The sequence below is a fragment of the Lampris incognitus genome, chromosome 3 (genome assembly GCF_029633865.1).
Source record: "Lampris incognitus isolate fLamInc1 chromosome 3, fLamInc1.hap2, whole genome shotgun sequence".
In the NCBI taxonomy this organism is placed as follows: domain Eukaryota; kingdom Metazoa; phylum Chordata; class Actinopteri; order Lampriformes; family Lampridae; genus Lampris; species Lampris incognitus.
In genome coordinates, this window is record NC_079213.1 from 87,782,024 (window position 1) to 87,808,144 (window position 26,121).

General features: G+C 43.2%; 1 protein-coding gene across 1 annotated transcript in view; it reads right to left on the reverse strand.

The window, feature by feature from the left end:
• Positions 1–26,121, reverse strand: part of nmur1a (neuromedin U receptor 1a) — a 61,726-nt gene that overhangs the window by 15,617 nt on the left and 19,988 nt on the right. The window contains exon 2 of the mRNA XM_056276848.1: positions 19,680–20,638. Coding sequence (XP_056132823.1) covers positions 19,680–20,638 — 959 coding nt within the window. The remainder of the gene's footprint in view (positions 1–19,679; positions 20,639–26,121) is intronic.

Here is a 26,121-nt window from a genome sequence, read left to right on the forward strand (position 1 = left end):
GTAAAATACAAAATACCGATTTTAAATTGTACTTAAAAATACAAAATACACAAAAAAGTATTCAATACAGTAACGTGAGTAAATGTATTTCGTTACTTTCCACATCTGCGTAGCGGTCTATTCTGTTGCCTACCAACATGGGGATTGCGGGTTCGAATTCCTGTGTTACCTCTGTGTAGCCCGTGGAATTAGATACCACACAGGACACAATTACTTCCGGGGTTCTTGTAGCTTTAATTCTATTGTTTGAACCTTCGAATGCAGATCGTTTTACTGAGCGCATACATTCCTGTGTCTTTCGAGCAAACAGCTCATAAATGTTCACAGATGTGGCAAGTTTAACAGAAAAGATTTTAAAAAGGGAAATAATAAATACAAAATACGGTGCAAAATACGGCAGTGGACTATGTACGTTAAACAGGGTTTAACAAAGACATGTGGAACTTCCTGAAGATCGCGCAACTTCTCACTCTGTCAGTTACCTTTAAACAGAATTAAAATGCATATAAAACCTTTACATCCCAAATACAATGGCATGGTGTGGCTTTATTCACGCCAACATTACCTTGTCATGCCTGCAATGGCGAACAGCGGTCGACGGCTCGCGCCCAAAATCACCGAACATCAACTCCAGTAGCGTCTAAATCAAACCATCTTGTCAAATTACCGACATACAATATTGTTTGGAATAATGTTACAGGTATATTTCACAAGATATTTACCCTTACTTACTACGGAGTCAGAGCACTGTCACACCGCAATCTTCAGGCGCTCCACACAAGAAAAAAAAAAAAGAATACCCAAGATGCACTTGGATAACTTGCACGGAGTTACAATAAAAGTCCGCCACTGCCACTTACTGGTCAAAACATGCAATGACAACCAAAACTATAAAAATACACTCACAATCTGCCTCACAATTTAAATACATCAAATGACATTTTACATGGCTTGACAGTGTAACAATTACATATATTAACAGTTAAACTATACTACATTTAAGTGGAAAATCATTTAACATATTTAACAGATTTACCACCCGGCTACATACTCCCCTGCAAATATAGTCAACGTCCTCGGTGACTACGAAACATGAACTGACTCAAATACTCCCTGCAAGGCCTTTTCAAAGAGAGCAGCACCCAGGCTTGTCAAAACCTTAGAGACCATGTCTGTGCTGACTGAGACTGCATTACAGGCCGACTTTGGCAGATGAAATGGGTTTGAATGAGATCCAGCCATTTCCCGCTTGCTTTTCCTAATGGCAGGTTTAGGTGCATAGGTTCTACGTCCTGCTCCACCAGCATCCTCTGTTAGTGCGGGCCTGTCCCTGTTTTCAATAATGGGCAAGTCACTGTCGCTAACGTTTGGATGCACATCATTAACACATTCTGTTTCTGTGCCACAATTTCTCATATCTGAATAACCTTCCTCATGTCCTTCACCGTCACTCTCATCTGTGGGTGCTGTCACATGTAAACTAACACTTTCTGCTGCAAGAGGCAGGTTAGGTACTTGCACAAGCCGGCGAGGGATGACTTCCTCAACAATAACAAAATCAGCCTCAGGTGACTCAGGCTCATCCTCAGCTACAGGCTGTGTAGTGGTCTTTAACCTAGTTCTAGTTCTTGGTTTGGGAACTGGTTTCGCACAAGGTCGCAACTCTGACCTATGAACTCTTTTAATGGGACCTCCCTCAAAAGGTTCAACAGTGTGTGTGGTACCCTGGATGTCAACTACCTTGTAGACTGTTGAGGTCCATGTGTCCTGAATCTTATGTCTACCTGGGGGTCTGTGACGTAGGAAAACCAACTGACCAATGTCCACAGGAGGACAATACACCTTCTCATTTTGCAGTGAGATCCTCTCAGCTGCCTTCTGCTCTGAGTACTCTCTGGCTCTCTCATGTGCCTGTCGGAGTCTCTCCTGATGAACAGACAACCAATCCTGTTTCCTGTCTGACACACACTCACGCCCTAATAAAGCATCTACTGGGAGATGTGGCTGGCAAATAATAAGGCGAGTACCCTGTGGTGGAATGAGGAGTGACATTATAGGCATATACTACTTCAGACAGATGCTCTGGCCAACGCTTTTTTTTCTCTGGCGGAAGTGTCCTTAACAAGTCATGGAGTGTGCGATTGTATCTTTCACACTGACCGTTTCCCTGTGGCCTGTAGGGAGTTGTCCGTGTCTTTTTAACCCCATAGAGTTTGCACAGCTCTGCTATAATTTCACTCTCGAAATTTCGACCTTGGTCTGAGTGCAGTCTCTCTGGGACCCCATATTTCATGAACCACTCCCTGAGCAAAACTTTAGCTGTAGTGTCAGCCTTCTGGTCTTTGGTAGCATACGCTTGTGTGAACTTTGTAAACACATCGGTCACAACAAGGACATTTTCACGGCCATCTGAAGCTGCCTCCAACACTGTAAAATCAACAGCCACCACTTCTAGAGGTCGGGAGGCCAGGAATGCCTGAACTGGAGCATGGATTTTTGGCTGAGGCATCTTGGTCAAAATGCACCGCTCGCAGTTTTTAACCCAGCTTTCCACATCCTCGCATAGCCCTACCCAAAAACACCTCCCTCTTAGCAAGTTTACAGTGCGCTCTATGCCCTGATGTCCCATGTTGTTATGTACATTTTCTAGAACTTGGTCCCTCAAACAACTAGGCACGAGTAACTGCCACACTTCTCCATGACGTGGGTCTGTGATAACCCTGTACAACAACCCTTCTCGTTGTTGTATGCATCTCCATTGTTTCAACAATCTTTTCACTTGACTAGACAGGGCTGCTCTCTCTCTGGGACATGGCCTCCTCCCCCGATCCCAAAATGCCCTAAACTCTTTTAGGGTGGGGTCACCGGCCTGAAAACCTACCAGCTCCTCTCTGGTATAACCTGGCAGTGTGGGGGTGTTGCCCTGTTTAGTACCTGTCTCACCAGACCTCGACTCCCCAGCACGGATCTGTCTCACTTTGTAACACTCCAGACCTCTAGAGACAAGACCAGGATCCAGAACTGTTCCTCGCTCAATCAGGTTACACACAGTGATACAGTCGTCAAAATCCGAGTCAGGGTCTGTTTCAGGCTCCCCTGCAAACTCCTGCCTAGAGAGAGCATCTGCGGCGGCATTACTGCAACCAGGACGGTACTTAACCTCGAAATCAAAAACAGACAGTTGCGCTACCCACCTCTGCTCTATAGCACCTAACTTGGCTGTCTTGAGGTGGCAGAGGGGATTGTTATCAGTCAGGACAACAAACTTTGAACCAAGCAAGTAACCCCTGAATTTTTCAGCAACTGCCCATTTTAAGGCAAGCAACTCCAACTTCATGCTACTATAATTTCGGTCATTCTTCTCAGCCTGGCGTAGTCTGCGGCTAGCATATGCCAGGACACGTCTGGTGTCACCTTGCTGCTGACACAATACAGCGCCTAATCCATGCTGACTAGCATCTGTCTCAACTACAAATGGTTGTGTGAAATCGGCAAAACCCAAAATGGGAGCAGAGGTAAGTTTTTCCTTTAACTGCTCAAAGGAAGAGTCACACTCTGGTGTCCACATATTACAAAACTGGTGACCTACTTTCCCTGTCTTTTTCACACCTGAACATTTGTTGACTAGGTCATGCAGTGGCCCGGCAATCTGTGAGAAGCCTCGAATGAATCTCCTGTAGTAACTACAGAAACCCAAGAACGACTGCAGCTCTTTGGCAGTGGTTGGGACCTTCCAGTTCTTAACAGCAGAGACCTTGGAGGGGTCAGTTCCTATACCTTCTGCTGACACCTGATGACCCAAAAACTTTACTGACTGTTGTAGAAAAGCACACTTCTGCTACTTCACCTTAAGGCCCGTCTCTGCCAGTCTCTTAAACACAGTCTCAAGTCTCTCCAAATGCTGCTCAAATGTCTCTGAAAAAACCAAGATGTCATCTAGGTAGACCAGGAGTATCTGAAAAATGAGATCATTCATAGTAACTTGCATAAGTCTCTGAAATGTAGCTGGACCGTTACAAACACCAAAAGGCATTCTCACGTACTCATACAGACCAAACGGTGTAGTAAATGCAGTCTTAGTCCGATCTCTCTCATGCATAGCTACCTGGTGGTATCCGCTCGCCAGATCTATGGTCGAAAAGAACTTTGCCCCTCTCAGCGCATCAAAACTCTCATCAATTCTCGGGAGCGGGAATGCATCACGTCTTGTCTTTGAGTTGAGTTTCCTGTAATCTACACATAGCCTCAGACTACCATCTGCCATTCTCACTAGTACTATGGGCGAAGCATAAGCACTAGAGCTTTCTTGAATGACCCCTTTTTTAAGCAGCTTGCCAATATGTTCCCTGACTTCACTGTACTGTGTGGGTGGGATTCGTCTGTATGGCTGTGTTACAGGTATGTCATCTGTCAGATGGATCTCATGTTGTACTTTGTCAGTGTGGCCCAGATCTTCATCTTCTGTTGCAAACACAAAAGAGTACTTCTCCAGTAACAAAGTCAGCTGTGCTTGCTGTTCTGGGCTACCACAAAAATTGAGCTTGCCGAGAATTTCCTGCACATCTGTCGGTGTTTCGGGGTGTTCACTGATACTCACTTGTTCAGTGTCTGCTGAGATTCTCTGGAACTGTACCTCACAAAGCTCATCACTTTTCTCACAGTCTACCTGAGTCAAAACCCCTTGCCTAGTCCGTGGCCCTAGCCAGATATCTTCATCAGACATGTTCATGACTCGGACTGGAAAAATGTGATTGCCCGATGAAACCAAAGTAGGCACAACAACCAAACCTCCAGGAACGGGGACACCCACAGACTCCAGCAACAAAAAAGAACCATCCTCACTCACGGTCCTGAGTCCCCTAGCCATAACTGTAGCAGCAGATGAAGCAGGTATATGGACTACATCCTTACCAGCTACCCTAGCGAAAGAGAGTCTGTCTGTTGCATGTACTGCATGAAGATGATTAAAAGCCTCTCTCCAGTTTGAGTCAAACCTCTCCTGCAGTGTGGTGTCAAACTCAGTGTGTACTAGCTCTCTGCATTTTTTGACAATGTTCATCCCTATTAGACCTGGAACAGAGGAAGAGTGTTCAGAATCTTTAACTATCAGAAAACCTCGCTCTGGGATAGTCAGACCCATGGCTTCTACATCAAGCTCCACATAGCCCATATAGGGTATGTCTAATCCATTAGCTGCAGTGATCTTTAACCACTCAAATGCCGGGTGAATGTCTTCACCTTTCACTGACAGGTGTTCCCTGAAAAAACTCTCAGAAATTGTACTGACCTGGCTACCAGTGTCAAGTAAGCAGGACACTGTAACACCTCGTAGTTTCACCTCAACAGTTTTACATTCTCCGACTGCACGCTCTAAGATCCTGCTTCTGTCTGGAGTCTCTTTTGGTGAGCCAGCTTCCTCCCCTCGAGTTGTGTGGCTCATGACAACTGAGGGTGCGAGTTTTCCTGCACTACATAAGAACTAGGTGTTGCGTCCCCTTGACCCCCTCTGGCCTGTGAGCATTTTCTTGCAATGTGACCTATGCCTCTACACTTGAAACAGATAGGCTGACCATCTGGTGTGAACTTTGGCTGGGGTCTAGGTCGTGGCTTGGGCTCTACGAATGTCTGTTGAGTGCTGCGCTTACTCAGTTCACCTACAGCAAAGGCTAGATCAGCGAGTGTTTTGCCTAACTCTGCTAGCTGTTTTTCTTGATGGGCTACTGCTCTCCGAACATCATTTAATGCAATACCTTGGTCATTGTTTGTTTTAATAATAGAGCACTGGGTTTCCAGAACCTCTGATGTAACTTGGTTGCTCTTTATGACCCTGGGACGATGAGACCTGCTGTCCTCCATCTCCCACAGGAGGGCCTCGTCCCTCACATCTAGAAGACTGCTCTCTGGTTTGTCCCTAACCATTTTCCTGAGTTCACGCCTGAGTGCTGCTTCTCTTAAACCCTCAATAAACCGGTCTCTGAGCACAGTTTTCTCATTAGGTATTACATCTGTGGACTGTTTCACTACAGAGCTCAAAATCTGGGATAGTGCATGGGAGTAGTCACGGAGGTCTTCTCCATCAGTTTGGTTACGGTTGTAAAAGGTCTGCAAAAGCTGTGTGGAACTGCGCTTTTCCCCAAATGCATTGCTCAGGTAAGAGTATAAATCACTGGGCCCCACTGACTGACCCCTCATGCATAGTCACACCTCTTCCAATGCAGGGCCACGCAATAGAGATAGTATATAGTCACATTGTTCTTCTGTTGTTTGCTCTCTGTATCTTAAAACCCTTTCAACCTCTTCAATAAACTCTTCGACAGATCTCCTGTCTGTACCACACTCCCCACTAAATGCTTGGATCTGGCGTTCTCTTGGAACGTAGATGTATGAACGTGTGGGTGCACTGTTATCACTTGCTCTCTGAGCCCTTGCTTCACCATTTAACCTGGTGAGCTCACCTCGCAGTCTGGCGAGCTCTAGCATGGTGGTCTGCATTTCTTTTGTAGCACCTTCACCTATACCCGTTATGCCACCTGAGGTGTGGCCATTATCATTACGTGAACTCCCTTCATCACCAGAATCACTAGACATAATGATATATTAATCTTTACTCAGTCCAGTATAAATGAGGATATTTAGTTCAAAACCTGGTTCAAGGATACTACAAGGACAGTCTTTAACTTGGAGCCTTGCTGAATCTTGGTCTTTGTAGCTGAAGTTAGCGCTGGAGTCCTCTGCGCTGGTACGGCTGAGTCGTGTGAAACAGGAAGCACCAGAACCTCTTAGAGGCCCTCACGTCGTCTCTCGCTGGTCACCACCTCCACAGCAGGATGGCTTCAGACTCAACACCAACGGACGTCACCAGCAATCTTCACCACTGCCGTATTTTTTTTTTAAGTAAAAATAAGCCACTCTGTTGCCAATTCAAAAAAAAATGTTTTAGCTACACCCCACTCCTGGTACCAAAATTATGTAGCCCGTGGAATTAGATACCACACAGGACACAATTACTTCCGGGGTTCTTGTAGCTTTAATTTTATTGTTTGAACCTTCGAATGCAGATCGTTTTACTGAGTGCATACATTCCTGTGTCTTTCGAGCAAACAGCTCATAAATGTTCACAGATGTGGCAAGTTTAACAGAAAAGATTTTAAAAAGGGAAATAATAAATACAAAATACGGTGCAAAATACGACAGTGGACTATGTACGTTAAACAGGGTTTAACAAAGACATGTGGAACTTCCTGAAGATCGCGCAACTTCTCACTCTGTCAGTTACCTTTAAACAGAATTAAAATGCATATAAAACCTTTACATCCAAATACAATGGCATGGTGTGGCTTTATTCACGCCAACATTACCTTGTCATGCCTGCAATGGCGACCAGCGGTCGACGGCTCGCGCCCAAAATCACCGAACATCAACTCCAGTAGCGTCTAAATCAAACCATCTTGTCAAATTACCGACATACAATATTGTTTGGAATAATGTTACAGGTATATTTCACAAGATATTTACCCTTACTTATTACGGAGTCAGAGCACTGTCACACCGCAATCTTCAGGCGCTCCACACAAGAAAAAAAAGAAAGAATACCCAAGATGCACTTGGATAACTTGCACGGAGTTACAATAAAAGTCCGCCACTGTCACTTACTGGTCAAAACATGCAATGACAACCAAAACTATAAAAATACACTCACAATCTGCCTCACAATTTAAATACATCAAATGACATTTTACATGGCTTGACAGTGTAACAATTATATATATTAACAGTTAAACTATACTAAATTTAAGTGGAAAATCATTTAACATATTTAATAGATTTACCACCCGGCTACATCTGGCTTGGTTGGACATCCCTACAGAGACAATTGGCCGTCTCTGCGGGTGGGAAGCCGAATGTGGCTATGTGTCCTGGTCACTGCACTAGCACCTCCTCTGGTCGGTCGGGGAACCTGTTCAGGGGCGAGGGGGAACTGGGGGAAATAGCGTGATCCTCCCACACACTACTTCCCCTTGGCAAAACTCCTCACTGTTAGATGAAAAGAAGTGGCTGGCGACTCCACATGTATCGGAGGAGACATACGGTAGTCTGCAGCCCTCCCTGGATCGGCAGAGGGGGTGGAGAAGCGACTGAGATGGCTCGGAAGTGTAGGGTAATTCCTCACCTCACCGCACCTGTCCCGTAACCTCTCGAGAGGTCGTTGGGGCACCGCTGTTTAATCCGCAACCAGTCCTCACCATCTCTGTCTGTCCTCAACTGCCCTCTGGCCAATTACCCTGCCTACAATTGGGGAGGAATAGGAGGAACCCCCCCCCCCCCCAAAAAAAGTCGTCTGGTGAGCTCAGCAAGTTTCACAGCAATTGACCAATCACAAGCTGAGTTATCAGCTAAAATGTCTGAATATTTTTTGGCCACAGAGCGTGCATAACAAATTTAACAACATTTGGTCAATCCAATTATGGGATATATATTTTTGCCATTTGTAGCACCTCTTATTGGTTGTTAATGCAATGCCTTCGCAAACATAGTTAGTTAACAGCCTTTATCATTTACTCAAAGTTTCACAACAATCAAGCAAATTGTCGTGGAGCAATGGCCATTTTTCTTTTAGGCTATATTTCCTTTACTAGCTAATATCTTCAAAATATAAAAAGATATATATAAAAAAAAATCTGTAAAGAGAATCTGTAGGGTTTGCACCCATACTTTGTTCTGGCCAAATTTGGAGTTGATTGATTAAATTGATCAAAGGAGCAGGGAAAATGTGTTTTTCAAAAAAAAAAAATCAAAATGGATGCAAATGTATTTACAAGCGAGCATGAGTGGTCCAATTGGCAGAGTTGTAGAGTATATCTGCCTAGATATGTGTCCCCAGTTTGGTCTAATTTGGAGCAATGGTGTACAAGAAATGGCCTATCAAATTTAAAAATTTGGATCTTTGATTATAGCATCAACATGTGGCTGGGGACAGGGGCATTTCCTGGATTTTAGGACACTTTGGGCTTAGCCCAGACTTTTGTAGGGGGGTCTGGGGGGGATCCTCGCCTCGAAATTTTTTTGATAATTAAGCTGTATTTTTATGCTTTTTTTTAATACACTCTGGCTCCTTGTTTACATTCATTCAAAGTACATGTCTTAATCATTAAAAACGTGAAATGTGTATGAATTGTGATGTTAAAAATATTAGTTGTTAGAGTCAAGATTCAAGATTCAAGAGTTTTATTTGTCACGTACACACAAGTACAAGTCCTGAGTGCAGTGAAATGAAAAAAAGGTACGAGTTATTAATTATTATTAGTATTGAGTAGAAGCAGAATACTTCACAACTGCTATCATTAAACATTTATTGACTTGCGACAATACCAGACTAGAGGAAACAAAGTTAAATGTATTTATGTTAACATTAGTTTATTGGAATATTAAAATGTTCTCTCACTCACTCACACACACACACACACACACACACACACACACACACACACACACACACACACACACACACACACACACACACACACATACACTCACGATTTTCAGATACAGTTCATGCAGTGTTAGGGCCCTACCAAATTCACGGCCGTGAAAATCGCGTCACGATCCGTGAAATCAGCCTCTTCCCGTGTAATTGACCATTTGCCGTGAAATGCAGTGAAATGCAGAATTTAAGTGCGCAACCAGTTTGAGAAAATACTGTGCTGACATGATTGACATTTTGGATGCGCGAATAAAAGCATTCACGTGTCTAAGACATTGATTGGTTAAATGAGCATCCGGGGTGGTCGCAATGATCATAGTTGTTACTAGCATAGTTTGAGTTAGCTGTCGCCAGCATGTTAGCTTAGGCCCTAACGTGCTGAAGATGTCGAAATCTAAAGCCTCAAAAAACACGACTGCAGACGACAGAGTAATTGAGTTTGGAAAACATATTTTACACGCTGATGGCGGGAAATTATTTTGTACGAGTTGTAATATCTCCTTAGATCACAGTCGACGAGCAACGATTCAGCGTCACTTGGAAAGTGAAACTCATCTCCACAAAAAGAGGGCTGCCGAAAAAGAACCACAAGGTGGTTCGGAGACGAGTCAAACGAGAACATTACGCAAAGTAGATTTAAACAACCAGCGGCCGAATTCCTGAAAGCAGTGCGCATTTTTGACCCTGCACAAACACTTATTTTGACGGTGGATTTAAACTCACTCCGCACGGACATTCCTGGATTTGACAAAAACTGTAGGCTGGAATTGCCGAACTACAAACACATCGCACAAGAGGTGGACACAACTTTACTAGCGCTAGCTTTTTGGAAATCCTCCGAATCTAGGCTACCACACCTTGCTAAAGTAGCGTGGCGCTGTCTGTCAATCCCGACGAACTCTTTGGACGCGGAGAGGGCCGTGTCAAAACACGGACAAGTATTTTCATCGCAGAGACAGAGCATGAAGCCAAGCACCATCGCAGGATGCTCAATGCTTACATTAAACCACCAGTACGGTTATGCTGTGTACAGTAGGCTGGGCTATTCAGGCCCTGTGTGAATAAAAAGTGTAATTTAATAATTGCCGTGAAATGTCGCATTTTTCTTATAGATTCCGTGAAATCTGTGATTTTCGAGAAACTAGGTCCGTGAAATTGAGCGAAATGTACCGTGAATTTGGTAGGGCCCTAAGTGTAGTGCTGCACTGTTCCTCTCCATCATCTGCTGCTCTCTTTCTTCTCCCTCTCCGTCATCTGCTGCTGTCTCTCCCTTCTCTCTCTCCATCATCTGCTCCTGTCTCTGCTTTCTCTCTATCATCTGCTGCTCTCTGTCTGTCTCTACGTCATCTGCTGCTGTCTGTCCGTCTGCCTCCATTGTCTGCTAGAGGGTGGAATCAGGGTGGAAGTGTACTTCCTTGGGTTGAGCATTGCGAATCGGTCTATGATGCTGTTACGATCTATGGCACACGCAGCCTCCCTCTCATTTGACATCACTGCCAGGTGATTGAGCCTGTCCTGACCCACGATTCTTCTCATCCATGTGTGCAGCCGGCACAGAGCACCAAATGATCATTCGCAACTGCAACAGCTAACAGGAATTGCTAGTGCTGCTTGAGGTCAACAGGCAATTTCAACCATTATTAAAAAATTACCACGTAGGCTAAATTCTTACCCTTCCTTCTCTTGCAAAAATCCAAAAAGATTGAGTTGTTTGTTGCTTTTCCTGCACGCTCTGCCATTTCTCCTCTACTCGTCTTTTCTCACTTTAACTTCTGTCATGTCACTCAGCTCTGACCATCAAACCCTCTCACACGTGTGGCGCGTGCATGCACGCACACACACACACACACGCAGACACGTAGGTAGTTTAGAGACTTGCATTTATTTTGACAGGCTGTTACGTTATGAAGACTATCAGACATTCACACACGTTTTTTGTCGGGCTTCACATAGGCTTAAATTTAAAATCATATTTGGGGCTGCACTCAAAACGTTCGGGGATTAAGCCCCGGCAAAATGACCTGGCGATGCTGATGGCTGGGGATATTTTGCGTTGCTAGCATTTGTACATCAATATCTATAACTGGGCAAAGTTTCATGCCTTTATCATGTACCACTGCACAGGAATTGGCAAAAACATTTCTGAATAGCAAGTAATAAGTTGGAAAACAATAAGGTTTCAGCCCTTGGGATTAAAACTTTAATAATAATAAAAAATAAAAAAATAGTAGAAAAATAAAAAGGTTTCAAGCCCAAATCTATCACATAATGAAACAACAGCTCAGTATCCTCTGACATTTCCAATGTCTGTGCACGCATCTAGACACCCTCCTCCATTGTGTCAGGGGGTTCTACAACTCAGGGAAGTTCATTATGTTTGATAGAAGACCACCTCAGAGAAGATTATCCTGCTTGTTATATGGCTTCACTTTATGAAAGAAGTAATAAAATTGACATAAAATAATCATTTTGACCTGATTTTTTTTAAAATTTAGCTTGCCTATTATTAGCCTACAAAAGCTTTATGAAGCACATTAATTTGGACTTGAACAGGAATGATGATGAGGCCACAGTATTGACAATGATCTGCTATTCAGAAATACCTGACCACAGAATGCTTTAGTTTACCAATCAGAATTAAGTATTCAACATAGCTGAGTAATAAAGCGAAAAATAAGATATGTCACATTTTTACTTGGAACTCCCCGATTTCTCAGTGATATGTACTTTGTCGTCATCATTGGCGGTCACTTGAAGCAAGTATGACTGTCCTCTCTGTTGGGTTGTCTACTTGTGGGTCTTTAGATGGCCATAGAGGCCAATCCACAATCCACATCCTTTGGTGCAGTGTGGACAGGGGAAAGTGGTGGTGGTTGAGCCTTTTTTTTCCCGTGTCCTTGCGGTGTTGTTGCTTTTTTTCTGTGCCTCAGTGGAGTTCCATTTCATGATGTGTAGCTCCTTTCTGCACAGATTTCCTTCAGGAGCGCCAGTTGAGTGCAATGTTTTCCCAGTTGCTTGATGTGATGTTGAATTTCTTCAGACTAGTCTAGATATTGTCCTTGAAACGTTTCTTTTGCCTGCCAGGAGCTGACTGACCTTCCTTCAGCTAGGAGTACAGAAGCTGTTTGGGGAGACATGTGTTGAACATGCGGATGACATAGCCTGTCCATCAGAGTTGGTGCTGCATTGTTGTGGTGGTGATGCTCGTCATGTTGACTTCTTCCAGAATGCTGATGTTTGTGTGTCTGTCCTTCCAGTTGATCCTCAGGATCTTTCGTAAGGATCTTTGGGGGTATTGTTCTAGGGCTCTCAGGTGCCTGCTGTTGGTGGTCCATGACTCTGCTCCATACAACAGGGTGGGGAGAAAAACAGCTATGTACACCAGGAGTTTTGTTTTGGTCTTTAGGTTTCGGTCTTCAAAGACTCTTTTCCTGCGTAAGCACCAGTGGCACAACTCTGGCTGACCTCAAGAGGCTCTCCTCAAAAAAAGCCTGTCGGCTTTTGAGAAGAGAAGGCTACCGAGGTAGGGGGAAGTGATCAACGTTTTCAAGAATTTTGTTGTCCACTTTTGTGGTGGGCTGGGTAGATGGCTGGTTGGGTGGCTGTTGATATAGGACTTTCTAGACCCAGGGCTCTGTATGCCTTTGCAAAGGCATTCAGAATGTCCTGGAGGTCTTCTGCAATGTGCTGCGATGGTGTTGTAGTCTGCATACTAATGCTTCATGTAGGGCTGTCACAATTATTACATAATAGTCTGATCGTGATTATTTGACCTGACTGCAATCATTTTGCATAATTAGAATATTTTCCATTCATTTGTATAAAAACAGCTGGATGAAACTAACGGAAATGTCATATTTCCATTACGATTTCCACGCCGTTTTCCACCGTGTGTTGACTGGCGCTCTTTTGATTATGTCCTCTTGTGCCCCCCCTGCGATGGTTTAATGGCACATTTGACCTGACCACGATCATTTTGCATAAGTGTTAGAATAGTTTCCATTCATTTGTATAAAAAACAGCTGGATGAAACTAACAGAAATGTCATCAGTATTCCCACATCGTTTTCCACCGTTTGTCGTTTGACTGGCACTCTTTTAATGATGTCATTTTGTTGCGCCCCTGGCACGAGTGTTGAATTAGCGCCAACAAAAAATTGACAAAAAATTGTCGTCAAGAGTATATCTACAGGACTGATTAATCTTGTAAAGGCTCCTTTACTTTATGGTCCTTTTTCTGGAGAACTCCCCAAAATTGAAATAGGGGGCAAAAACCTGCTTGATCGCAAATGTAATAATATGCACATCAGGAGAACACTTACGTCAGACGGGAGCTGTGTTCCTAAAGCATTGTATATTTGGAAGCTAGCTTTCCCAATGTCTGTCAGCGAAAACATATGGTCTGAATCTAACAAGTTCTTCATACCCCATAAAGTCAAATAAATTCACTTGAAGATGCTACATAAATATTACCCATGTAACACATTTTTATGCAAATTTAAAGCAGAAATCTCAGAGAAATGTTCATTCTATAAAACAGACGAAGAAACTATTTTACATTTATTCTTTAATTGTCCGTATTCCTCAAAGCTATGAACAGATATTGGATTAATCATTTTTGATACATTTAACAAACTACTTAGTATAAAAGAAGGTATGGTCTTGTACCTTGATTGCACTACTGGCTCATCTACTGTGGATAATGCTGTCAAAATTCTGTGTTTGTTTGGGTAAATTTCACATTCACAAATCCAAGGTGATGGGCCCAAGTCCAATATTCGATTATTTAACATTGATCTGATATACTTTTTCAAGCCCTTACCAAAATAACCTCTAACGAAAAGGCAATGAAAACATCTATCATCTTGAAAAAAACAAAACAAAAGCAAAACAAAACAAAAAAAGGCAATGAAAACATCTCTCATCTTGGAAAAAAATACTAAACACGTTAGATAAATGAACAGCCTAGCCTAGATGTATATATTTTTTTTCTGAAAGACTCCTAACAGTGACTTTTATTATCATCATGTGATCTTCGACCTTCTAAGTTTATTTCTGTGTCTCCTTCCTTGTTGATGTATTTTATTTTATTCCTTTTCTTTTCTTTTTTTATTGTATTATATTTTGACTATATTTGTTGCTTTTTATGTTTTGACTCTCCCATGTACTGAAACTCTGACATTGCATTGTTGCAATGTAAAAAAAACAAAAAAAAAACAATTGTACATGACAAAAAATTAATAAAACATAACATAAAATATGTTAAAAAAATTAGCGCCAACAATGCTTATTCTATAATATTCGACGACTGCATTTCGATGAACATCTGTTGGCATTAACATCATAGACATAGGTTCAAAGCCAAACACCACAGCACCGCTGAGCCCATTAACTTGGAGGAGGTGATATTTGCAGCAACAAGGTGGCGGTCAAAAGCACTAATACCACAAATTTAAAAAATAAACAAAATCAAACAAACAAAAAAGCATATATAGATCCACCACCTCACCCAATTCACCGAACTTGGAAAGTACAGCCACCGCCGCAGTTCCATCCAGGCAATTGACTGTTCCTGAAGCTTTAGGACGAGTGTAAACGTGGCAGTACCAGATGGTAAGTGTTGACAGTAAGTGTAACGCAGTATATAGCCAAAGAAATGCAGCCGTCCAATACGGTTGAAAAACCAGTATTTAAATAAATGCTGCAAAAGTTTGACAAGCAGTACGAATTACCAGGAAAATACATACATCTCCAAAAGTGAAGGGTGATATTATTTTGATGTGGCTAAATGATGGACTTCTTAGCCAACCTTTCAAAGTTAACAAGTAAGCTTTTAATGACCGTAAGTCAAGCAAGTCATAACAGACACAAGTTTGTATTGGTCTTTGCTAAATCCTTTTCTTGGCCACCGATGCGACCTTATCTATTTGCCTACTCTTTACCCTAATGGTGGGAAATAGCATGTTGTCTAATACAACTTCTCTCATGTCCCAATTACCTTCCATCACATCACCGCTATCTGTAACAGCTATGTCAGTTTTTAACATGTTCAGTATCCCACAACATAACCAAAACATAGACACTTCAGTTGCATTGTGGGTAATATGCAAATGAACTTGGAGCAGGAACACTTTAGTAGAATTCAAAGTATGTGGTAGTCTGCAGGCCTCCCGAGATTGGCAGAGGTGGTGGAGCAGCAACCAGGACGACTCAGAATAGGGTTATTGGCCAAGTACAATTGGGGAGAAAAAGGGGAGGGGGGGCCCCAAAAATAATTAAATTGTTAACCGCAATTATTCGTATGACAATTAATTGTCAACTAAAATGTCATGATCGTGACATCCCTAGCTCCATGATGATGGTGTTGCAGACTTTGCTCTTGGCCTTGAACCAATTAAGGTCTGCTGTCAGTTCTGTATAGGATTGGGATTCCCCATGGCAGCTCTTCACCAATGAGGTGGAGTTTGGCAGCAATAAAGATGGCAAACAGGGTGGGTGCGATGATGCACCCCTGTTTATCCCCTGTTTCCACAGTGAAGGGCTCTGACTAAGAGCTGCTGTTGCTGAGCACATGGTGTCATGTGGAAGCCTTCATATTCTGATGTATTTGTCAGGCAGCCATATATTGATAGTATGCTCCACAGAGCCTTGTGGTCTACTGAGTCAAAGGCCTTTGTAAGGTCTATGAAAGCCATGTAGAAAGGCTGCCTTTGCTCACGGTATTTTTCCTGGAGTTGGTGTGCTGTAAATATCATGTCTGTATTACCTCTGGATGGGCGGAAGCCACACTGAGATTCTGGGAATACTTCCTCAGCCAGTGGTAGCAGTCAGTTTGCGATGATGCGAGCGATGACTTTGCCTGTGGTTTCTAGCCCCTTCCCCAGGTGGGGTGAGCAGAGTGGATCCTAAAGAGGGCTGCTCAGCCATGGGTGCAGCTACCAAAGGGCTCTTTCTACCTTGTTCTAAGATCCCAGAGACTGAATCTAGCACCCACTACCTGATGTGCTGACTCATGACTAGGGGCTTCCAGATCTCACAACCCTGCCGCCGTTGTCACTTGCCAGTCGCCACAGGACTTAATCCGGGATGTTAGGGTTGATTCCTTTTATGGAGGATGCCTGTGCATGACTGTTTAACGTGGGGAGACTGGTGCACAGACAGCCACCACATGGTCCTTGACAGATCTGGGTCAGGATCCAGTGGTATGAAGTCCAAGACGACTGGGGGCCCATTTCTGCTGCAGCCTTCATTCACCTTCCCAGCCATTGTGACACTTCCCTAAAGTTAGCCATCATCCTCCGCCTATTCCACCGTTGAGGTCTTGGTTGGATTGCACTTTGTCAAGGATCTCCCCCCTGACCTTACCACCATGGTTGACCCTACTAGGAGCATAGTTCCAGACGGCATCACTCTCGGGATCTCAGGACCACGCAAGCTTCTACACCATGACAAGGTGACATCCACAGAGAAGGATACTTTGTAATCTCCCGGTGACCCCACCATGAGAAACACTCAGTAAAGAAAGGTCTGACAAGTACCACTGGTGTCATCACAACATATGTATGAAGATGTTTTATTTAATTTAATTTTTGACCAGTTAGCATTGCTTCAGTAAACTTTTATGAGAAGCCAACTAGGATATCTGCCTCCCTTAGGCCATCTCTTTTTTTGTGACTTCTATGAGCCTTTCATAATTGTAGCACTCCAAAAAGCTGTTGTTTACTGGGGGTGCTGTTGAAGTGTAATGATGCCTGCTGTTCCATTACCTTAAAAAAATAGAATGTCTTAGGTAAAATATCAGAAGGACTTCATCTGAGAAGCTGGTAATTTTCAAATATCTGTCTCCTTGCTGAACGTTCTCGTAAATCAGATGATGGCAGGAAGAAGGATTATGTTGAAGTGAATACTGATGAAGATGTGAAGGAGCAGATACCTGTGGTGTGGGAAGATGGTGGCACCAACTCAGGTTTGCAGTGGCCTCACCCAGTACCAGTGTCGGAAGACGGCAGTGCAAAAATATGTTTGCGGCGGCCTCAACCAGTACCGTCCATGCAGTGTCTTTGCCCACATTTGTTTCTAAGTTTGTGTTTTTGTCTGATGGCTGGGAGAGCTGGCCCTGGGTCAGATGGAAGAGCTTGGTCTGCTGTGTCCTGTGGGCTCAGGCACCCCGGAGCTGTGCCCGAAGAGGAAACACTGAGGGCAGTCTGACAGGATGCGGAAGTGGGGCAGGCTAAGCTAACTGCTAGCCCATGCAGACCGGCAGTTCTGATAACACCAAGGGCAGTCTGGCGGTGGCCTCACCTAGTGTTGACTTTTATTGGTGTCGTTGTGTGGAGTGCGGGTAGGTGTGTCGGGGGTGTCTGGCTGGGAGAGCTGTTTCCGTTGGGCTCAGGGACTGCAGCCCTGCCGGAGCTGCACCCAAGGGGGGGGACACCGAGGGCGGTCTGGTGGGACGTGGAGGCGGGGCAGGCTGGGCAAGCTGCTAACCCATGCCGACTCGCAGTTCTGACAGTCATCCTGGCTAGCATTTGTTCTCTTGGACAATGATTTTTTTTTTTGGTTAGTTGGTTACATGTGTTTAGTTTGGATATGTTTCGTTTGGATATATGTGTTCTTAGTTTGGATATATGTGTTCTTAGTTTGGATATATGTGTTCTAGTTTGAATATATGTGTTCTTGTAGTTTTTGGATATGTGTTTTTATCTGTGTTGCACTGCTGTGGGCTGGGGGAAACAATATTTCATTTAATTTCATGTACACAAGTACATGAAGTTAAATGATAGTGTTCCTAAAAAATAGATAAATGGATGTATGCATTAAACCAGGGGTAGTCAGTTGTTCTGGCATCATTGGGCAAAAAATCCATAAAAAAAACTTTCAGCATATTGTAATTCAAGTAGTCTGAGAGAAAACTAGACTTCTGCAACTCTTCTTGGCTCTGTATTCAGGCTTTGGAAAATCTAGGTCGAAGTGGAAGATTTTAGCCAATCATGGGTCATTTCAGAGAGAGGGTGTTCCTATTGGCTATTCTACAAACGCAGATGTGCATGTACGTGATCAATTCGCATCTGTCCTCCTGCCTCACTGGTCACTTGTGATTGTAACCCTAACACTAAAAATCAATAAGACCACCTTAAAACATCTGCTTCACATGAACAATATTAGTGTAATGAAGAGATTCACTAAAAAAAATGTATAGATTAACAATACAGATTTCATTAGTCTTGCTAACATTTCCTGGTTGTACATGAGTGTAAGGGCCTGAAGAGTGATGTTGAGGTCATTTGGAGAGAGGAGCTTGGTGGAATGATACAAGGCAGCAGAGAGAGAGTGAGAGGGAAGGATTTGTTTTGGAATGTTAAATGTTACCTACTGCTGTTTTAAGGGGCCATCATATGAAATTCAAGGATGTTTTGCTAAGTCAAGCTGTCAAGCAATACAGGTATTGTTTTCAACTCATGTTTATTCTAGAGTGACTTGCTGGTTATTTGGTAGGAAATATTTTCTAGGGGATGGTACTCACACAGTACAATATACACAATTACTACACTGGTTAAAATTAGCGAAGAATCATCAAATACATTCCATAATGGAGAACTCTATTCCCTTTCTTCTCAGTTCTCCCTTCAAGGTTAAATTCTGGACTCCGACATGCTGGTTTAGGTATTTATTTATTTATCAACGGATGGCTTGTGCCAGTTTTAGAAACTGTTGTTTTAAACTGTTTTCCACTCTTTTCTTTTAAATGCATCAAAATGGGGGTCATTAGCAATCAGTAGGATAGGCTTTTGAATTCATAAGCATTCCCTAATCTCTTGACACTTTGCTATTACTGTCCTTTGCACTTGACCATTACAACAATGTATTTAATGTATAACTTCTTTATTCGGTAAATATAGTGTTTAGAAATAGGATCAAGAAACAATTTCAGCATCTTTATAGGCAGAACTGAATAATCTTGTTCAAGAAAGCTTTGACTGATCTGACTGTGTGGGTGATTACATCTCCCTATCCTTTAGGCCATGTGCACCAGGGTGGTGCTTGACCACCATGCTCCTTATTGAAGTAAAAGTATTTAGCAGTCTATTTCATCGATGGTATCCACTTAAAGAGTAGTTATAAATTTAAATAAGGTAACACCAGGAACATAGGAAATATCTATAGAAAAGGGCCCAAAAAAAGGGTAGTTTGACACTCACATAACATCTTGGTGACCTGCCGGCGCCGGGCTTTCTGCTGCTGTGTACGGAGGTTACAGAAGCTGCCTTGTTCAAAGCCTGACTTGGCCTCAATCGCTTGCAGCATCTTCTCTCGTTTCAGCTGCAGGCCAATGAGCATGTAGAGAATGCTGATGGTGAGCATGGGCAAAACAAAAAACAGCAATGTGGTCACCTGGATCGTCAGATTGTATATCCAACGTGGTTTCACCAGCATACAGATGGCAGAATCAGGAATCCCTGCATCTGGGTTTCCATTACCACCTGCATCTGGGTTTCCATTACCACCAAGGCCAAAAGTGCGACTGGGCAGGGTGGAAATGCCATGTAGACTTGTGTTGGGCACAGCACACAGCACTGATAGACCCCAGACAGTCAGGATGACACGCTTGGCATGGGTGCGGGTCACCACGTACTTGGCACGCAGCGGGTGCACCACAGCGATGTAACGCTCCACACTCAGTGCTGTCACATTGAGGATGGAAGCGAAGCACACTGTCTCGAACAAGAAGGTTTTGAAATAGCAGCCACCCTTTCCAAGGAGGAAGGGGTAGTTCTGCCACATCTCATACAGCTCCAGGGGCATTCCCAGCAACAATACCAGCAGGTCTGACACTGCCAGGCTGAACAAATAGTAGTTGGTCGGGGTCCACATTACTTTGTTCCGCGAAATGACGGTGCATGTCAGAACATTCCCCATGGCGCCCACCAAGAAGATGAGGAGGTAGGTGAGGCAGACAGGGAGGAACACTGAGGAGCGACGAGGCCCCAGATATTTCTCCAGATATTCTTCCTCAGTTAGACAAGCATCTACCATTTCAATGCTGCTGCCATTGACACCAGAGGTCAGGTTACCACAGTTAAGCTCTAGAAGGCAGCCCCAATCACCTCTGTCAGCAGGGAGTTCCAAAGAGCAGTTGTGACTTGACACCATGATGATCCTGAAAAAGCAAGAAAAAAAGAAGTGTTATCATAAAATATTGAGATGATTTATGGTAATTTGCATAACATTTGATGACAAAATTTCCAATAATCAATAATCTTACAGTGTGTGTGTGTGTGTGTGTGTGTGTATATATATATATACACACACACACACACATATATATATATATATATATATATATACACTGCTCAAAAAAATAAAGGGAACACATAAGCAATGCAATGTAGCTCCAAGTCAATCACACTTTTGAGATATCAACCTGTCCAGTTAGGAAGCAACACTGATTTGTGAATCAATTTCACCTGTTGGTAAATTGTCTAATTTCCACCAGGTGGAAATTAGACAACTTGCAAGACAACGCCTATAAAAGGAATGGATTTGCAGGTGGTGGCCACAGACCATTTGCCTGTCCTCATCTTTTCTGGCCGATCTTTGGTTAGTTTTTCATTTTGCTAGTGCCCTCACCACTAGAGGTGGCATGAGGCGGTATCTGCAACCTACAGAAGTTGCTCAGGTAGTGCAGCTCATCCAGGATGGCACATCAATGCGTGCTGTGGCAAGAAGATTTGATGTGTCTCCCAGCACAGTGTCCAGAGCATGGAGGAGGTACCAGGAGACAGGCCAGTACACCAGGAGACGTGGAGGGGGCCGCAGGAGGACAACAACCCCGCAGCAGGACCGCTATCTGGTCCTTTGTGCAAGGAGGAACAGGAGGAGCACTGCCGGAGCCCTACAAAACGACCTTCAACAGGCCACTAATGTGCAGGTTTCTGCTCAAACAGTGAGAAACAGAATGCATGAGGATGGTATGAGGGCCCGACGTCCACAATTGGGGCCTGTGCTCACTTCCCAACACCGTGCAGCCCGATTGACCTTTGCCAGAGAACATCTTGGTTGGCAGATTCGCCATTGGCGCCCTGTGCTCTTCACAGATGAGAGCAGGTTCACACTGAACACATGTGACAGACGTGACAGAGTCTGGAGACGCTGTGGAGAACGTTCTGTTGCCTGCAACATCCTCCAGCATGACCGGTTTGGCGGTGGGTCAGTGATGGTCTGGGGAGGCATATCCTTGGAGGGTCGCACAGACCTCTACGTGCTAGCCTGAGGTACCATGACTGCCATTAGGTACCGGGATGAGATCCTCAGACCCATTGTCAGACCATATGCTGGTGCAGTGGGCCCTGGGTTCCTGCTCATGCATGACAATGCTCGTCCTCATGTGGCCAGAGTGTGTCAGCAGTTCCTGTATGTTGAGGGCATTGATGCTATGGACTGGCCTGCACGTTCCCCAGACCTGAATCCAATCGAGCACCTCTGGGACATCATGTCTCGTACCATCCGCCAACGCGATGTCGCACCACAGACTGTCCAGGAGTTGACCGATGCCCTGATCCAGGTCTGGGAGGAGATCCCTCAGGAGACCATCCGTCGTCTCATCAGGAGCATGCCCAGACGTTGTAGGGAGTGCATACAGGCACGTGGAGGCCACACACACTACTGAGCCTCATTTTGAATCGTCTTGAAGAATTTCCACAGAAGTTGGATCAGCCTATGTTCTCATTTTCCACTTTGATTTTGAGTATGATTCTGAATCCAGACCTTAATGGGCTAATGATTTTGATTTCCATTGATCATTCTTAGGTTATTTTGCTCTAAACACATTCCTCTGTCTAATAAATAAAGATTTTCAGCTGAAATATTTCATTCATCGAGGTCTATATTGTGTTTTTAGGTGTTGCCTTTATTTTTTTGAGCAGTGTATATATATATATATATATATACACTACCGTTCAAAAGTTTGGGATCACCCAAACAATTTTGTGTTTTCCATGAAAAGTCACACTTATTCACCACCATATGTTGTGAAATGAATAGAAAATAGAGTCAAGACATTGACAAGGTTAGAAATAATGATTTGTATTTGAAATAAGATTTTTTTTACATCAAACTTTGCTTTCGTCAAAGAATCCTCCATTTGCAGCAATTACAGCATTGCAGACCTTTGGCATTCTAGCTGTTAATTTGTTGAGGTAATCTGGAGAAATTGCACCCCACGCTTCCAGAAGCAGCTCCCACAAGTTGGATTGGTTGGATGGGCACTTCTTTGAGCAGATTGAGTTTCTGGAGCATCACATTTGTGGGGTCAATTAAACGCTCAAAATGGCCAGAAAAAGAGAACTTTCATCTGAAACTCGACAGCCTATTCTTGTTCTTAGAAATGAAGGCTATTCCATGCGAGAAATTGCTAAGAAATTGAAGATTTCCTACACCGGTGTGTACTACTCCCTTCAGAGGACAGCACAAACAGGCTCTAACAGGTACTATTTAATGAAGATGCCAGTTGGGGACCTGTGAGGCGTCTGTTTCTCAAACTAGAGACTCTAATGTACTTATCTTCTTGCTCAGTTGTGCAACGCGGCCTCCCACTTCTTTTTCTACTCTGGTTAGAGCCTGTTTGTGCTGTCCTCTGAAGGGAGTAGTACACACCGGTGTAGGAAATCTTCAATTTCTTAGCAATTTCTCGCATGGAATAGCCTTCATTTCTAAGAACAAGAATAGACTGTCGAGTTTCAGATGAAAGTTCTCTTTTTCTGGCCATTTTGAGTGTTTAATTGACCCCACAAATGTGATGCTCCAGAAACTCAATCTGCTCAAAGAAGTGCCCATCCAACCAATCCAACTTGTGGGAGCTGCTTCTGGAAGCGTGGGGTGCAATTTCTCCAGATTACCTCAACAAATTAACAGCTAGAATGCCAAAGGTCTGCAATGCTGTAATTGCTGCAAATGGAGGATTCTTTGACGAAAGCAAAGTTTGATGTAAAAAAAATCTTATTTCAAATACAAATCATTATTTCTAACCTTGTCAATGTCTTGACTCTATTTTCTATTCATTTCACAACATATGGTGGTGAATAAGTGTGACTTTTCATGGAAAACACAAAATTGTTTGGGTGATCCCAAACTTTTGAACGGTAGTGTATATATATATATATATATATATATATATAACGGATACAGGAAAAAAAAGGTTTTAATGCACTGCATTGCATTAAAACTTTTTTTTTCTTTTCCTGTATCCGTGTTGATATTCCGCTCCTCATTAGTTGAGCACTTACCACACCATTGACGGTTTCGGTAAAAAACGCTATATATATATATATATATATATATATATATATATATATATATATATATATATATATGTGTGTGTGTGTGTGACGTTACTTTATTAGAAAGTGAGAAGAGTACTTTTATTTTGAAGTTTATTTGCTCCCTCTAGCCTTCCTCACGCGACTTTAATTCGGGAAATAGTTTGCTCCCTGGTAGTCACGGTAACAGTACAGTCCAGCTTTCCATGCAGAGTTTCATATGTTTGCGCAGCTCCTGTGTTTATTGCTTCTATCTACGTTTGTGCCTTGGAGAGCATCGTCTGTAAGTTCAGTTGTGACATTATTTAAGTGATTGATGATGTCTGTTATAAGAACTTCGTTGTATTCATGTTAATGTAGCCGGGTGGTAAATCTGTTAAATATGTTAAATGATTTTCCACTTAAATGTAGTATAGTTTAACTGTTAATATATGTAATTGTTACACTGTCAAGCCATGTAAAATGTCATTTGATGTATTTAAATTGTGAGGCAGATTGTGAGTGTATTTTTATAGTTTTGGTTGTCATTGCATGTTTTGACCAGTAAGTGGCAGTGGCGGACTTTTATTGTAACTCCGTGCAAGTTATCCAAGTGCATCTTGGGTATTCTTTCTTTTTTTTTCTTGTGTGGAGCGCCTGAAGATTGCGGTGTGACAGTGCTCTGACTCCGTAGTAAGTAAGGGTAAATATCTTGTGAAATATACCTGTAACATTATTCCAAACAATATTATATGTCGGTAATTTGACAAGATGGTTTGATTTAGACGCTACTGGAGTTGATGTTCGGTGATTTTGGGCGCGAGCCGTCGACCGCTGTTCGCCATTGCAGGCATGACAAGGTAATGTTGGCGTGAATAAAGCCACACCATGCCATGGTATTTGGGATGTAAAGGTTTTATATGCATTTTAATTCTGTTTAAAGGTAACTGACAGAGTGAGAAGTTGCGCGATCTTCAGGAAGTTCCACATGTCTTTGTTAAACCCTGTTTAACGTACATAGTCCACTGCCGTATTTTGCACCGTATTTTGTATTTATTATTTCCTTTTTTTAAAATCTTTTCTGTTAAACTTGCCACATCTGTGAACATTTATGATCTGTTTGCTCGAAAGACACAGGAATGTATGCACTCAGTAAAACGATCTGCATTCGAAGGTTCAAACAATAAAATTAAAGCTACAATAACCCCGGAAGTAATTGTGTCCTGTGTGGTATCTAATTCCACGGGCTACATAATTTTGGTACCAGGAGTGGGGCGTAGCTAAACCATTTTTTTTAAATTGGCAACAGAGTGGCTTATTTTTACTTAAAAAAAAAATACGGCAGTGGTGAAGATTGCTGGTGACGTCCGTTGGTGTTGAGTCTGAAGCCATCCTGCTGTGGAGGTGGTGACCAGCGAGAGACGACGTGAGGGCATCTAAGAGGTTCTGGTGCTTCCTGTTTCACACGACTCAGCCGTACCAGCGCAGAGGACTCCAGCGCTAACTTCAGCTACAAAGACCAAGATCCAGCAAGGCTCCAAGTTAAAGACTGTCCTTGTAGTATCCTTGAACCAGGTTTTGAACTAAATATCCTCATTTATACTGGACTGAGTAAAGATTAATATATCATTATGTCTAGTGATTCTGGTGATGAAGGGAGTTCACGTAATGATAATGGCCACACCTCAGGTGGCATAATGGGTATAGGTGAAGGTGCTACAAAAGAAATGCAGACCACCATGCAAGAGCTTGCCAGACTGCGAGATGAGCTCACCAGGTTAAATGGTGAAGCAAGGGCTCAGAGAGCAAGTGATAACAGTGCACCCACACGTTCATACATCTACGTTCCAAGAGAACGCCAGATCCAAGCATTTAGTGGGGAGTGTGGTACAGACAGGAGATCTGTCGAAGAGTTTATTGAAGAGGTTGAAAGGGTTTTAAGATACAGAGAGCAAACAACAGAAGAACAATGTGACTATATACTATCTCTATTGCATGGCCCTGCATTGGAAGAGGTGCGACTATGCATGAGGGGTCAGTCAGTGGGGCCCAGTGATTTATACTCTTACCTGAGCAATGCATTTGGGGAAAAGCGCAGTTCCACACAGCTTTTGCAGACCTTTTACAACCGTAACCAAACTGATGGAGAAGACCTCCGTGACTACTCCCATGCACTATCCCAGATTTTGAGCTCTGTAGTGAAACAGTCCACAGATGTAATACCTAATGAGAAAACTGTGCTCAGAGACCGGTTTATTGAGGGTTTAAGAGAAGCAGCACTCAGGCGTGAACTCAGGAAAATGGTTAGGGACAAACCAGAGAGCAGTCTTCTAGATGTGAGGAACGA